We start from the raw sequence: 14,052 nt of genomic DNA on the forward strand, positions 1-14,052 counted from the left end.
ATGGCCTCGCTCCCACCTCTGCCACTATCCCCCACCACCCTTTATCAAGCAGAATTTCCTGGCCTCCTTCCATGGGGCAAAATCTTGGCAGAACTGAGTCTTTTCTCATTTTACTGCTGTCACCATCCCCACCCTCCTTTCGCTGTCCACCACCCAGCTGTTGCACTTGTTATACGAACATACAAATTAGGAGCAGCAGTAGACCACTCTGCTCAAGTCCACTCCACCATTCAATAAGATCAAGGCTGTTCTGATTGTAACCTCAACTCCACATTCCCACCTACCCGCAATAACTTTCCACCCCTTTGCTCATCAAGAGTCTATCTACCACTGCCTAAAAATATTCAAAGGCTCTGCTTCTACTGACTTTTGAGGAAGAGAGTTCCAAAGACTCATGACCCTCAGAAAAATAATTAAATAGGCAACCCCTTATTTTTAAAGAGTGATACCCCCTAGTTCTGGATTCTCCAACAGGAGAATCCTTTCCACATCAACCCTGTCAAAACCACTCAGGTTCTTATATATTTTAATCGAGTTTCCTCTTACTCTAAACTCCAGCAGATACAAGCCTAGTCTGTCCAATCTTTCTTCAAGGCAACCTTCACTGAACTGCTTCCAACATATTTACATTCTTCCTTAAATAAGGAGACCAATACTGTACACAGTACTCCAGATGTGGTCTCACCAATGCCCTGTATAATTGAAGCATAACCTCCCTACTTTTGTATTCAACTCCCCCCACAATAAACAATAACATTCTATTAGCTTTCTTAAGTACTTGCTGTACTTGCATACAAACCTTTTGCGATTCATGCACTAAGACATCCAGCTCCGTCTGCATCTCAGAGCTCTGCAATATCTCACTGTTTAAATAATATACTTCTTTTTCATTCTTCCTGCCAAAATGGACAATTTCACATTTTCCCACATTATACACCATTTGCCAGATATTTACCCACTCACATAACTATCTATATCCCTTTGGAGCTTCCTTTTGTCCTCTTCACATCTTACTTTTCTACCTTTGTGTCATCAGCAAAATTTAACGACTATACCTTCGGTCCCTTCATCTAATTCATTCATATAAATTGTAAAAAGTTGAGGCCCCAGCACTGATCCCTGTGGCACACCATTCACTACATCTTGCTAATCACCACAGGTCATTCAGCTCAGTTGGTTGGGTGGTTGGTTTGTGATGCAGAGTGACACCAACAGCCCAGGTTTAATTCCCGTACTGGCCAAGGTTATCCATGAAGGTCCTTCTCAATCTTCCCCCTCGCCTGAGGTGTGTTGATCCTCAGGTTAAGCTCACCACAAGTCATCTTTGTCTAATGAGAGAGCAGCCTATGGTCTTCTAGGACTACGGTGACTTCCTTGCCATTCAGAAAATAACCCAGTTATGCCTTCTGTTTCCTGTTAGCTAGTCGATCTTCTATCCATGTAAATATGTCACCCCCCAACCCCCCACACCATGAGCTTTTATTTTCCAAAATAACCTTTGATGTGACACACCTTTTCAAATGCCTTCTGGAAATCTAAGTACAGTATATCCACTGGTTCCCCTTCATCCACAGCACTTATTACTTCTTCAAAGAACTCCAATAAATTGGATAAAACCATGTTGACTCTGCCTGATTACCTTGAATTTTTCTAAGAGCTCTGCTGTAATATCTTTAATAATAGCTCTAGCATTTTCCCTATGTGCCCAGGGATATTATTTCAGGCCCCACCTTTTTGGGTGATCTACATCAATGGTACTAAAATGACTTACAAGACATAAAGAAATTTACTTTGCATGTAACCAAATCATACACGATACAACATCGCAATCAGAGCTTGGAAACAATCAGTACTTTTCTGCTTATTTTCTTTTTTTCCTTCCACATTGGATCAACTGCTGGAAATAGTTCCTCTACCAGCAGCACCCTCCGGTATTGTATCAAAGTATACAATCTTCACAGGACACTTAGAAAATCACAATATGATTAGGAAAGTCACAGTTTTATGAAAGGGAAATGGTGTTTGGAAAATCTATTAAAGTGCTTTAAAGGTCTAATTACCAGGGTAGATGGGGGGGGGGGGGGCTAGTGGATGCAGTGTATTTGAATTTTACAAAAGGCATTTGATAAAATACCACACGAGAGATTATTACGTAAGATTAGGGCTCATGGGGTTAGGAATAATATAGTCACATGGTTTGAGTATTGGTTAACGGACAAAAGACAGAGAATAAGATAAGCAGATCATTTTCAGGTAGGGCAGGCTGTAACTAGCAGCAAGGATCAGGGCTTGGGTCTCAGTTTTCTATAATCAATATCAATGAATTAGATGGGAGGACTGAGTGTCATATGTCCAAGTTTGTTGATGATACAAAGTCAGGTGGCAAAGTAAGCTGTGAGCAGGACACAAAATGGGTGCAAAAGCATAAAATGGTGAAGTGATTGGTCGAGAAAATAGCAGACTGAGTATGTGGAGAAATGTGAAATAGAAAGGATAGAAACATAATTTTTCAAAGGTGTGAGACTAATTAATATTGGTATTCAGAGGATTTTGGGGTCCTTGCACATGAATCACAAAAAATTAACATACATATACAGCAAGCAATTAGGAAAGCAAATGGTCTACTGGTCTTTATTACAAGGCCATTGGAATCTTGAATACTGTGTACAATTTTGGCCTCCTTGTTGAAGGAAAGATGAGCTTGCCTTAGAGGGGGTGCCGCAAAGGTTCACCAGATTGATTTCTGGGATACGAGAGGTGTCCAATTAAGAAAGACTGAGAAGGCTAGGCCCATGTTCCCTAGAATTTAGAAGAATGAGAGGTGACTTAAATGAAATATATAAAAATTCTTAACGGGCTTGACAGAGTAAATGCTGAGAAGCTGTTTCACCTGGCTGGAGAATATAGAAAAGGGAGCATAGTCTCACGATAAAGGGATGGTGATTTAGGACTGGAATGTGGGCTGTGAAACTTCGAAATTATCTACCCCAGAGGGCTATAGATGCTCAGTTGCTAAATACATTCAAGGCTAAGACTGGAAGGTTTTTGAGCGCTAAGGGATGTGGGGAGGGAGTGGGAACATGTAGAGGCTCAGCCATGATTTTAATGAATGGCAGAACAGGCTCGATAGGCTGTATGACCTATATCTGCTCCTATTTCTTAGGTTCTTAATCCAGCGAGACTGCTTAGCAGAGTATTTTACCTCAATAATTAAACCCAATCATGCCTTCACTTGATGTTCAAACAGGCACTTCCTAGCTGGGGTAACTGAATTGAAACCAACATTGGGAACCAATGTTAGATCCACTTCATTATGCTAGAACACTCTTGACCAATTGAAACAGCTCCACTTGCACCCTAGTTAATTCAGCACCATCCAAGAATTGAGCCTGGGCCTTCTGGTCTATTTAGTTTCAACACTGGATTGAGTAACTGTGTAATCAAGGAGTATGATTGATTGTGCAATCCATTAACATAGAAGGCACGAGAATCTCTATGAGTTCATTTCATAGTTATCAATCTGATCACCTGCTCACATTTTTATCACGATTCTACAATTAGTCACTGTACCCTAGATTATGGAGGGGGTAGAACATAAGTCTGGTCTCATGATCCTGATCGAGTGTTGCAGCTTGGGAAGCGGGGTCTTTCCCATTCCGTCCTTTTCTTCATAAACTCCACCAATGCAGGTAAAATACAGCAAAATATAAACGTGGTAGGTACATGGAACAAACACGTCCACCACTGAAGGAAATGGGTGCTAAAGGCTTAACAAGGAGATCTACAACTATAAGAGTCTTTGCCCCACACTCTTCTCCCACTGCAATACTCAGGATGGAAACCCAGTGTTGTATCAGGCCCCGTTCAAAAAAAAAAATGCTGCCCTGACACCCATTCAGGACTCTGGAGCAGGGAACATTAGCTTGTTATAAAATCCAGTCAGCAGGAGCTGCTTACCATTATCTCAGCTGATTCCCCGGACAGAAACGTCAAAGAGCCAAATGAACCCAAAATACCAAGTCCTGCACAGCAACAGGAGAACTCATCATAGTAATCAACCTTTCTATCTCCAGGCACACTCCTCTGTTCTCTGGAGAAGAATTATCCCTTGTCCCCTCATCTTGGCCAAATCGACCACAGGAGTGGCCTTCCTTCCACTAAAGGTGCTGCACACTCAGGCTGTTCCCTCATCTCCTGCCTGATCAACCACTGCAGGTCTCTGTCCACCCCTTTGCTATGACATTACCCTAAATAGAAACCACCAAGATGAGAAAGCAGTCAGCCGTTATCTGAAACTTCCAGTGATGTCCCATCAAATACAAAAAACTGAAAACAGTATACTGTTAAAAGGTTAATACACTGGAACCTAGATCACCTGACTGCGACCCTTCTAAAGAATGACGCTATAGCCACAGGACATGGAACAGTCCTCAAACAATAATTGACCAGCAAATCTGCCCACCAAGAAAAATAAACAGAATGCTCACAGTATCCATTGATGGTACTGAAACAACTCTCTGAAGGAAAAGCCTAAAACATACAAAACTATATCCTGAAAATCTTAAAGCCATGACGCAAACCTCCCCAGCTCCTGCAAATTGCAGACAACAGGGGGCACAGGAACTCAAGCAAAGCTGGTGGAAATGTTCCTGTGATAGATCACAATACCACAACCAGGGCACAGCACCACTCTACCATCTATGTTCCTAGACCTGGTCTAAAGGGCCTCAGCCACAATCACAATCTCCATTGGTCAGCTTACAAATCAAGTGCATTCCTTATCCAGCAACCAAAACAAAGCAGGCATAACAGAAAGAACAGAATGACCTCGGGTAATTCCCTGCTTCCCACGCTCAAGATAGGACTGACTATCTAGTAGGAGGTCCTGTGTCAGAGAGAAAGAGCTTGTGTGCCAGAGATGTCTTGGTGAGGGGAGATGGAAGAGGGCTTAACATGTTCAATGGGATCAATAAACATCTACCTTGCACTTGCTGAGGATGCCTGAAAAGATGGATAGAAGGAAGTGACAGGAGCGCAACAAGAAATTAAGCACTTGAGCTTCAGGTTGCAACCAAGGACAAAGTCACCAACCCCACCTCCACTTTAAAAAAAACTCAGGTCATGTCCTGGGTATTTGGCACTTAGAACTTCAGGCTATTCTGTTGACCTTTGAAGGAGGTCACCATCAAGTCAAAAAAACCAGCTACATAACCAACATTAAAATAGTATCCTTAAACACAAGGGTGCTTAATCACCCAATTAAAAAGGAAAAATATTAATTTAAGGCTGTACAGATGTGTACTTTCTGCTGGAAACTTTAGCATCTCATTTAATTAGCACCTTTAATGTAGAAAAATGCTATTTCTATCCTTTAAGGAAAAGCAGTTTGATGGCTGCAGTAAATTTTACACTTTCATATTCTGAAGTGGGGCACTCCAAATTGATTATCTTACACAGACCTTAGCTTGAACAGCATAGGATGCCAACAACACTGAAGCCTCAGGGGAACAGTAAATCTCCTCATCCAAAATCTGCTTCTTAACCTACAAGAAGGAAAACAATAATTAATTCAAAATTAAGAATCCATAATTCAAGTATTTGATGATCTCATGGGCACTTTTAATCATATGAGTTGGCCAAATACATTAGAACAAAATGATTCATAAATTCTGGAAGAAGAAATTCAGTGCGAGGTGTCACTTAAATCCAATATACAATTCTATATGATAACAATTTGCAAAAATCAATTGGGAAAAACCCATCAACACATATTTAATTGACACACATCAATATCTAAAACTGAAACATTACTCTTAAATTGCTTAGAGATCATTTTAATCCAGTTAGAGTTACTTGAATTAAGCAAGCTTTACTTGGAACGGATGTTTATTCATGCCTTGACTTTTCAGGTTTCTTTTAAGGCCTATTGTGTGGTATTTTTCCCTATAAGTTAATTATTTTCTTCTCCCTGGCTAACAGTTTGCAGTCAACAGATGGAGGTACAGCCTGCTCACAGCCACCAACAATATCACTGCAGCCTGCCAGCTGTAACTCCCTGCTTCTATTACCTTTATCATTGCCTCCCCAAGTAGGAGACATCACATCCTCAGGTTAGCATATCCCTGATCGGAAACTGAACAAATCTTTTTAGCAACCGTGGACTGAACAATTACATACCATGTCATTAACTATTGGTGATGCAGAAGCATAATTCTTCTGTTCCTTCGAGCTATATTTCCAAATATTAAAGGCTTAATTCTCCTGTACCTCCCTCTATTGTAATCAACACTAGCGATGTCAAAGCAGTGACTAATTAACTTCTTTCATCCAGGTTGACAATTACTCCTTTCTTTACACTTCTGCAAAATACTGACTACAACTGCTTCAAGCTTACAGACTTGGATGATTGGAAAAAGCTATTCCCTGATTGGCGGGTATTGAACAATCAGACCAGCCTTTACCTACATCGCAAGCCTGGAAATTCCAGGTGCTGAAACATTCTGTCCCACTTTCAAGCTGTTTTAGTTGTAAATGGTCTCTGTTTCAACTATTCCCTATGGCAAAATATTCTGTCTCCCAATCATCCTCTTGCCCTACCCCTTTTCTTAACACCTATCACTCCCTCCTCTGAAGTTTAGTCCTTTCATTTCCCTCTTCTCATTCTTTCCCTACCTTCCCACCCATTTTCTGATCTCTCCCTCTCTTCTCAATCACTTAGTGGCCATTTTAAATTGATGACCCTGTTCTCCAAGTAGAAGAAACAGTCTTTCCCTACATAAAACCCTTCATAATTTTAAAAACTATCTATTAAATCACCTTTTAGCCTTCCCTATTCCAGTGAAAATAATCCCAGGATTGCAAATCTGTCCTCAGAAGTATTGTGTTGCACCTCGCCATTTTGTGCTGTGCAATTTCCATTATATAATTTTTTACAATGGACGGTTCAAAAATGCACAGTGTTCTAACTGTGGCTTGAGCATCCCCTTGCACAAAATTATCACTTTGCTCTTGACTGCTAAATGCCAATTAATAATATCCAAAACACAATTATCTTTCTTTATGGCTTAATTTACCTGCACTCATGCCCTAAGAAATTATAGATTTGATCTTTATAGTGCTCCTCTCTTCATCCACATCTATATTTTTGCATTAAATGTTGGCCAATTTCCTGTTTTTTCTCCTGTAGCAAATTGCCAACAAATATATTAATTGCATTAGTCGCCTCTCTGCCTATTCTGCTAACTTATGTCCACTTGAAGTCTTTTGTCGTCATCCCTCATTGTTTATCAAAACTCCACTTTTGCATCACCAGCAGCTTTGCCATGCTATATCCAAAGCAAAATTTCTACTTATAAGAGAACAAAAGCAGACTCAGCCCTGACAGCGAGGTACGCCACCAACAACTTATCTTCAATCCATGCAATGGTGATTAACTCTAGCTCTTTACTTCTTGTCTGCCAACCAACTTTTTATCTATGCTGGCACATTTCCTCTTAAGCCAGTGTCTGAATTTGTGCAAAAAACCTATGAAGCACCTCATCAAACCCATTCTGAAAACCTATACATGCTACATCTCATTTTGCCTATCAAATTACCCACTTCTTCAAAAAATGCATTAAATTTGTCAAGTATTCTCAATTCCTTTCTATTGTTAAGTTTATAATATACTTCAACGGTGTGATGGAAGGTCTAGTTAAATTCAAAGGGATTCAATTTGGACCATTCTTCCATTCAAATCTTTACACTTCAGAGTTACAATATTTCTATAATTAGTATCACTACCCTTCTGCACTCGGTTCCTTTTATGTCCCTCTTGAAAGTTTTACATTTAGATATCAGGTTAGGTTCAGTAATTGCTATTGTCACATAACATTCTATATTAAGCAATTAATCCAATTCCCCAATTATGTTACTCAACTTTGTATGATTAGACATTTTGCTTTGGGTTACTCTGATTAGACAATTTTTCCTTTCTGTGCTTTTTCAGATCTTGATTTTGTTTTAATTATCTGATCCTTATCAAACATTTTAGTCTTTCTATCCCACCTTTTCACCTATATCGAAAAGTTGTGCTTGTTCCAAGCTGCCTACTTCAGTCTTCTCCCTGACCCTGGACACACTAGTTTAAATGCTTCATCACAGCTTTAGTTAACCAACTTGTGAGACAGTGGGCCCGGTTCTGTTCCATAGAAACTCAGAAAATAGCAGTAGGTCATTCAGCCCTTCAAGCCTGGTCCGCCATTCAATATGACCATAGCTGATCCTCTATTTCAATGCTATACTCCTGCTCTCTCCCCATACTCCTTGCCGCCTTTAGAGTCTAGAAGTCTATTTCCTCCCTAAATATATTTAGTGGCTTGACCTCCACAGCCTTCTGTGGTAGAGAATTCCACAGGTTCAGCATCCTCTGAGTGAAAAAGTTTCTCATCTCAGTCCAAAATGGGCCACCCCACGTCCTGAGACTGTGACCCTGTTAGAATAGATTTTTTGAGAATATTTTGGGGGAAAATTGTGCTAAAGTCTGTGAAGTCTGTGTCTGCATGTGTGTGTGTGTGTGTGTGTGTGTGTGTGTATATAAATGATTTAATTAAGCTGGAGAAAGGTTACTGGAAGACAGGTTGTCTGGGAAGTTTGAGACATGAAAGGACAGACGAGTTAGGTTTGTGCATTTGTAATGAGATAGGTTAGATCTAACACTTGCATTTTTAGATAAGTTGAGAGTTCATTTGAATATCAAAGGGAGGTAAGAGGTGTAAAGAAACATGTCTGCATCTTGCAGCAGTTCCATATGTAAACAGAAGATATATTACATTTTAATGACCAGAAAGCAGAAACAAAATAGAAACATGAAAGATTTTATATTTGAAAGGACTTCCTACCTTCAAAGAGGTGTGAGAACAATGGAATCTGAGATGAAAGGAGGGGTAAAGGTATTTTAGAGTTACTGTGGAAAGCTTAGGGTGGCTGTTGATTGGAAGTTGGTAGCTGTTGGCTATTGGGCTGTTAGCTGTTGGCTGTGCGAGAAAGATCTCCTGGTAACAGCTCTAGGCCGGGAGAAGTTGCAGTTTGAACCAGCCATCCAGTCAAACCAGAAAAGTCTTGGGCTGTAACAAGCAGAGTGGGAGAGAGTTTAAGAGATCATGTGGTATGCCTCTATTAAGCTACAGCAGTTTGCCTTGGGTAATATTACTGGATTTTTATAGTTAAACATCCATAAGGGAATGTGCTACCTAGAAGGTGTTTACTTGTGGGTCTGGCCAAGTAGGGAGTCTTCTGGGGGAATGTTTTGGAAGACTAATTTTAAACTGCAATACTGTGTGCTTAAGTTTTCTATTATTCCTATTAATAAAACATTTACTTTTAATTTTTAAAATCCCAAGTATTACTGGGCTTCTTGCTGCTGAGATCAGTCCGTTTTCTTCTCATTCTCAGAATACAAAAAATGGTATGGCCCGTCAGCCAAGTTTCCCTCTGGGATTTGTTTTGCTCAGCAATTAACATCTGCTGTGGTCATAACAAACCTCTTGTTTCAGACCCCCACCCCAGCTAGAGGAAACATCATCTCTGCATTCAGTCTGCCTAACCCTGTCAGAATTTTATACATTTCAATGAGATCCCCACTCATTCTTCTAAACTTCAGTGAATACAAACCTAATTGACCCAAACTCTCCTCATACGACAATCTTGCCATCCCAGGAATCAATCAGGCTTCAATGCATTCCCTCTATGGCAAGTATATCCTTTCTTGGGTAAGGAGACCAAAACTGCACACAATACCCTAGATGTGGTCTCAGCAAGGCCCTGTTCAACTGCAGCAAGATATCTTTGCTCTTGTACTCAAGTCGTCTCACAAAGGCGGCCAACATACCATTTGCCTTCTTAACTGCTTGTGGCACCTGCATGCTTGCTTTCAGTGATTGGTTTACAATGGCATCCAGGTCCCTTTGTACATCAACATTTCCCAATCTATCGGCAGTTAAATAATACTCTGCTCCTCTGTTTTTCCTACCGAAGGGGATAACTTCACACTTATCCATGTTATACTGCATCTGCCATCTATTTGCCCACACATTCAACCTGTCTAAATCACCTTAACATCCTCCTCACCACCCACATTCCCACCAAGTTTTGTATTGTCAGCAAACTTGGAAATATTACATTTAGTTCCCTCATCCAAATCATTGATATATATTGTGAATAGCTGGGGCCCAAGCACTGATCCCTGTAATACCCCACTAGTCACCACCTGCCACTCCGAAAAAGACCATTTATTCCTACTCTCTATTTCCAGTTTACTAACCAACTCTCAATCCATGTCAATATATTACCCTCAATTGTGTGTGCTTTAATTTTGCACACCAACCTTTTATGTGGGACTTTATCAAAAGCTTTCTGAAAATCCAAATACACCGCATCCACTGGTTCTCCGTTATCTATTCTGCTAGTTATATCCTCAAAACACTCCAGTAAGTTTGTCAAACATGATTTCCCTTTCAGAAATCCATGTTGACTTTGTCTAATCCCATTGATATTTTCCAAGTGTCTCGTTATCACATCCTTTATAACAGGCTCTACCATTTTCCCTCCTACTGATGTTATGGTTTGTAATTCCCTGCTTTCTCTCTCCCTCCTTTTTTAAATAATGGGATTATATTTGCCACCCTCCAATCTGCCAGGGCTGTTCCAGAATCTATAGAATTTTGGAAGTTGACAACCAACACACTCACTACTTCCATGGCCACCTCCTTTAGTACCCTGGGATGTAGATTATCAGGCCTTGGAGATTTATCGGCTTTCAGTCCCATGAATTTCTCCAGCACTATTCTTTCAGTAATGTCAATTTCCTTCAATTCCGCCTTCTCACTAGACCCCTGGTTCCCTGGCACTTCTGGGAAGCTATTTGTGTCTTCTTCCAAAGGCAGAACCAAAGTAGTTGTTTAATTGCTCTGCCATTTCCTTGCTCTCTATTATAAATTCTCCCGTTTCGGACTGCAAGGGAAATACATTTGTCATCACTAATCTTTTTCTTTTTACATACTTATAGAAGTTTTTATAGTTTGCTTTTATTTCCTTGCAAGTTTACTCTTATATCCTATTTTTCCCCTGTTAATCTGTCTCTTGGTCTTCCTTTGCTGAATTCTAAAATGCTCCCAATCCTCAGGCTTGATACTTTTTCTAGCTACTTTTAAGACTCCTCTTTGAATCTAATACTATCATTAATTTAATTTGTTAGCCATGGTTGGGCTGCTTTTCCTGCTGTATTTTTGCAGAAAGGAATGTATAACTGTTACAATGCATACATTTGTTCCTTAAATATTAGCCATTGCTTATTCACTGTCATGCCTATTAATGAAGTTCCCCAATCTCTCTTATCCAACTCACGTCTCATGCCTTCGCAGTTTCCTTCCTTAAGATTTAGGACCCTAAATTGGACGACTGGACGACTTCATTTTCCATCCTAATGTAGAATTCTATCATGTTATGGTCACTGTTCCCTAAAGGAGCTCACACAACAAGATTATTAATTAAACCCTTCTCATTGTGCAAAACCAAATCTAGGATAACCTGTTCACCAGTCGGATCCTTGACATACTGGTCTAAAAAACCATCTTGTACACACTCCAGGAATTCATCTGCCACAGTATTATTGCTAATTTGGTTTGCTCAGTCTATACGTAGATTAAAGTCACCCATGATTATTATAGCACCCTGGTTATATGCATCTCTAATTTCCTGTTTAACGCTGTCCCCTATCTTACTACTACTGTTTGGAGGCCTACAGACACTCCCACTAATGTTTGCCACCTCTTGTTGCTTCTTAGCTCCACCCAGATTGACTCTACATCTAGATTTTCCTGAGCCAATATCCTCTCTCACTATTGCACTGATTACATTCTTAACTAACAACACACCTCAGCTCCTTTTCCTTTTCCCCTGTCCTTCCTAAATGTCAAGCACTCTTCAGTTCCCAGCCTTGGTCAACCTGCAGCCATGCCTCCATAAGCGTAATCATTTCATACCCGTTTACATCTATCTGCGCTGTTAATTCATCTACCTTATTGCAAATGCTCTGTGCATTCAGATACAGTTCCTTTAATCTTGTTCTTTTAACATTTTTACACATCATCTTTTGCACTATGGCCCTACTTGCCGCTAACCCTTGTTTCCTCTGCCTTCCAGTCTAAGTCATCCCAACAATACAGATTACAGCTAAACCAAACCTCAGGAATATGCACCCTTCCTTCTGGCACCAGGCCTACAGCCACCCATTTACCTTCCTGATCATATTGTTCTTTTATTCACTTGTAAACCCAAGGTTATCTTTGAGGTCCTGCTTTTTAATCCATCTTATAACAAGTGGAACCCTTTTGCATAACTTATTTTCCTCCAAATTATTGGTTGTAATAGGAGCTATAATTTTCAGCTAATGCTCTGTCCTCTCCAAGAGCTTCTGCATCAGCCCTTATGTCCTTTAACCAGAGTGCTGGTGACAATACAAAGAACTCATGTTCAGTTCCAAAATCAACTGTCTACTCCTCTCACTACCAAGTTCCTCACTACCATTTCATTCTCGCTTGCTTTGCATAATCACTTTCTGCTACTGAACAGTGTTGTGTGCCTCCAATTATGCCTCAAGTTCAGTATTTTTGTGTTCAATCCAGCCCACCTCATGACTCTTCCTATATATGTGATCGACCTGGACACTCAGTTTCCAGGAAGCCCACATCATGAAAGGTTTGATATAATATAGATTGCTACCATCTTGCCTGAAAGCACTCTGAAATCCAAACAACAATGCAGTTTCAAGTCAACTGGACTTCAGTGTCTAACTCCTGCAGTCTCTCAGCTACCTCCTCACTCTGCTGACCTCTCAGAGCTCGACTGATTCTAGCTTGTACAATCTATTTAAATTTCACCATAAGAGTAAACTTGTGATCCTTACTGCCCTTTCTCGTTTAAATCAAAGTTATGTTACTTATCTTAAGTAGAGTGGTGGAGAAACTATATACATTTCATCAGTATTCATGCTGCACCTCTAGATTCAACAGACATAAAAACAGGTCCAATGTTGCAACCAGATGTTTAACTGTAAAATCCAATCAAATTTGGAGGTGCTTTAGTGCCAGAAATATATATCCCAGAGGATACATAACCTTACAGCATCCAGATCATTGATAAGGACTGATCAAGAACATTGCAGGTACGTACATCAGGAACACAACCAAACCTTTTCTGTTGAAACTTCTTTTTAAAACAAACCTGCAGGAGAAAAACAAATCATGTGATTATGTGGACACAGACCTGTAGGAAGAAAAGGTGCTGCGTGATTTCCTGGACAAGCTCTTCTTCTACTTTCTCAGGATAAAACTTGGCCAGGAAATGAAATGTGATTGGATCCTCCTTAGGAACCTCTTGATCCAACACCTATTTACAAAAATACAACATTAAGTAAATTCCCCTTATTCACTTAAACAGAAATTCTTACCATCAATACTCATCTCAAACTAATATGAAGAATTAAAATGATTTTTTTTCCTTCAAAAGCAGCACTATTGCAGCGTAATTAGAATAATATAAAGTTTGTGACAGAAATTTGGTGCATTTGGAAAGACTGTGAATTTCATATCTCAACTATGCCAGCTAGTGGAGGCGTAAAAATGCAATCAAGCATTCCCCCACTGGAAGGGGAAACATTAGATTGAAATAGGCAATCATTTGCTCTATTAAATGCATCCAAGCAGATAGCTATCAAGTCGTAGGTGATCTCCATCCTTTCTTCACATTGTGGTTTTAAATAGAAAATAGAAAATATATGGGTTTTTTTGGAACATATTTTGTTTAAACAATAAAGCTGATTAAATGGCAAACCCTCAAGTGTGTGGTACTGTGGTGGAGCTGAATTAACTTACACCATTATTGAAATAGCACTGATATTTCTTTTATAGTTAAATATACTAGAAAAATAAATAATTTTTAAGCCAAATAAGTATTTTCATAATCAGCTCTGGATTGGTAAGATTCAATACAAGTCTTGGGTAATTTAGAGTCTGA

General features: G+C 39.8%; 1 protein-coding gene across 4 annotated transcripts in view; it reads right to left on the bottom strand.

The window, feature by feature from the left end:
• The window catches only part of nf2b (neurofibromin 2b (merlin)), a 75,018-nt gene that overhangs the window by 45,856 nt on the left and 15,110 nt on the right, over positions 1 to 14,052 (bottom strand). For all 4 annotated transcript variants that reach the window (XM_041197407.1, XM_041197406.1, XM_041197404.1 and 1 more), the window contains 2 exons: positions 13,303 to 13,425; positions 5,460 to 5,543 (listed from right to left, as the gene is read on the bottom strand). In XM_041197407.1, coding sequence (XP_041053341.1) covers positions 5,460 to 5,543; positions 13,303 to 13,425 — 207 coding nt within the window. The remainder of the gene's footprint in view (positions 1 to 5,459; positions 5,544 to 13,302; positions 13,426 to 14,052) is intronic.

This window comes from Carcharodon carcharias, chromosome 10 (assembly GCF_017639515.1).
Source record: "Carcharodon carcharias isolate sCarCar2 chromosome 10, sCarCar2.pri, whole genome shotgun sequence".
Classification (NCBI taxonomy): Eukaryota; Metazoa; Chordata; class Chondrichthyes; order Lamniformes; family Lamnidae; genus Carcharodon; species Carcharodon carcharias.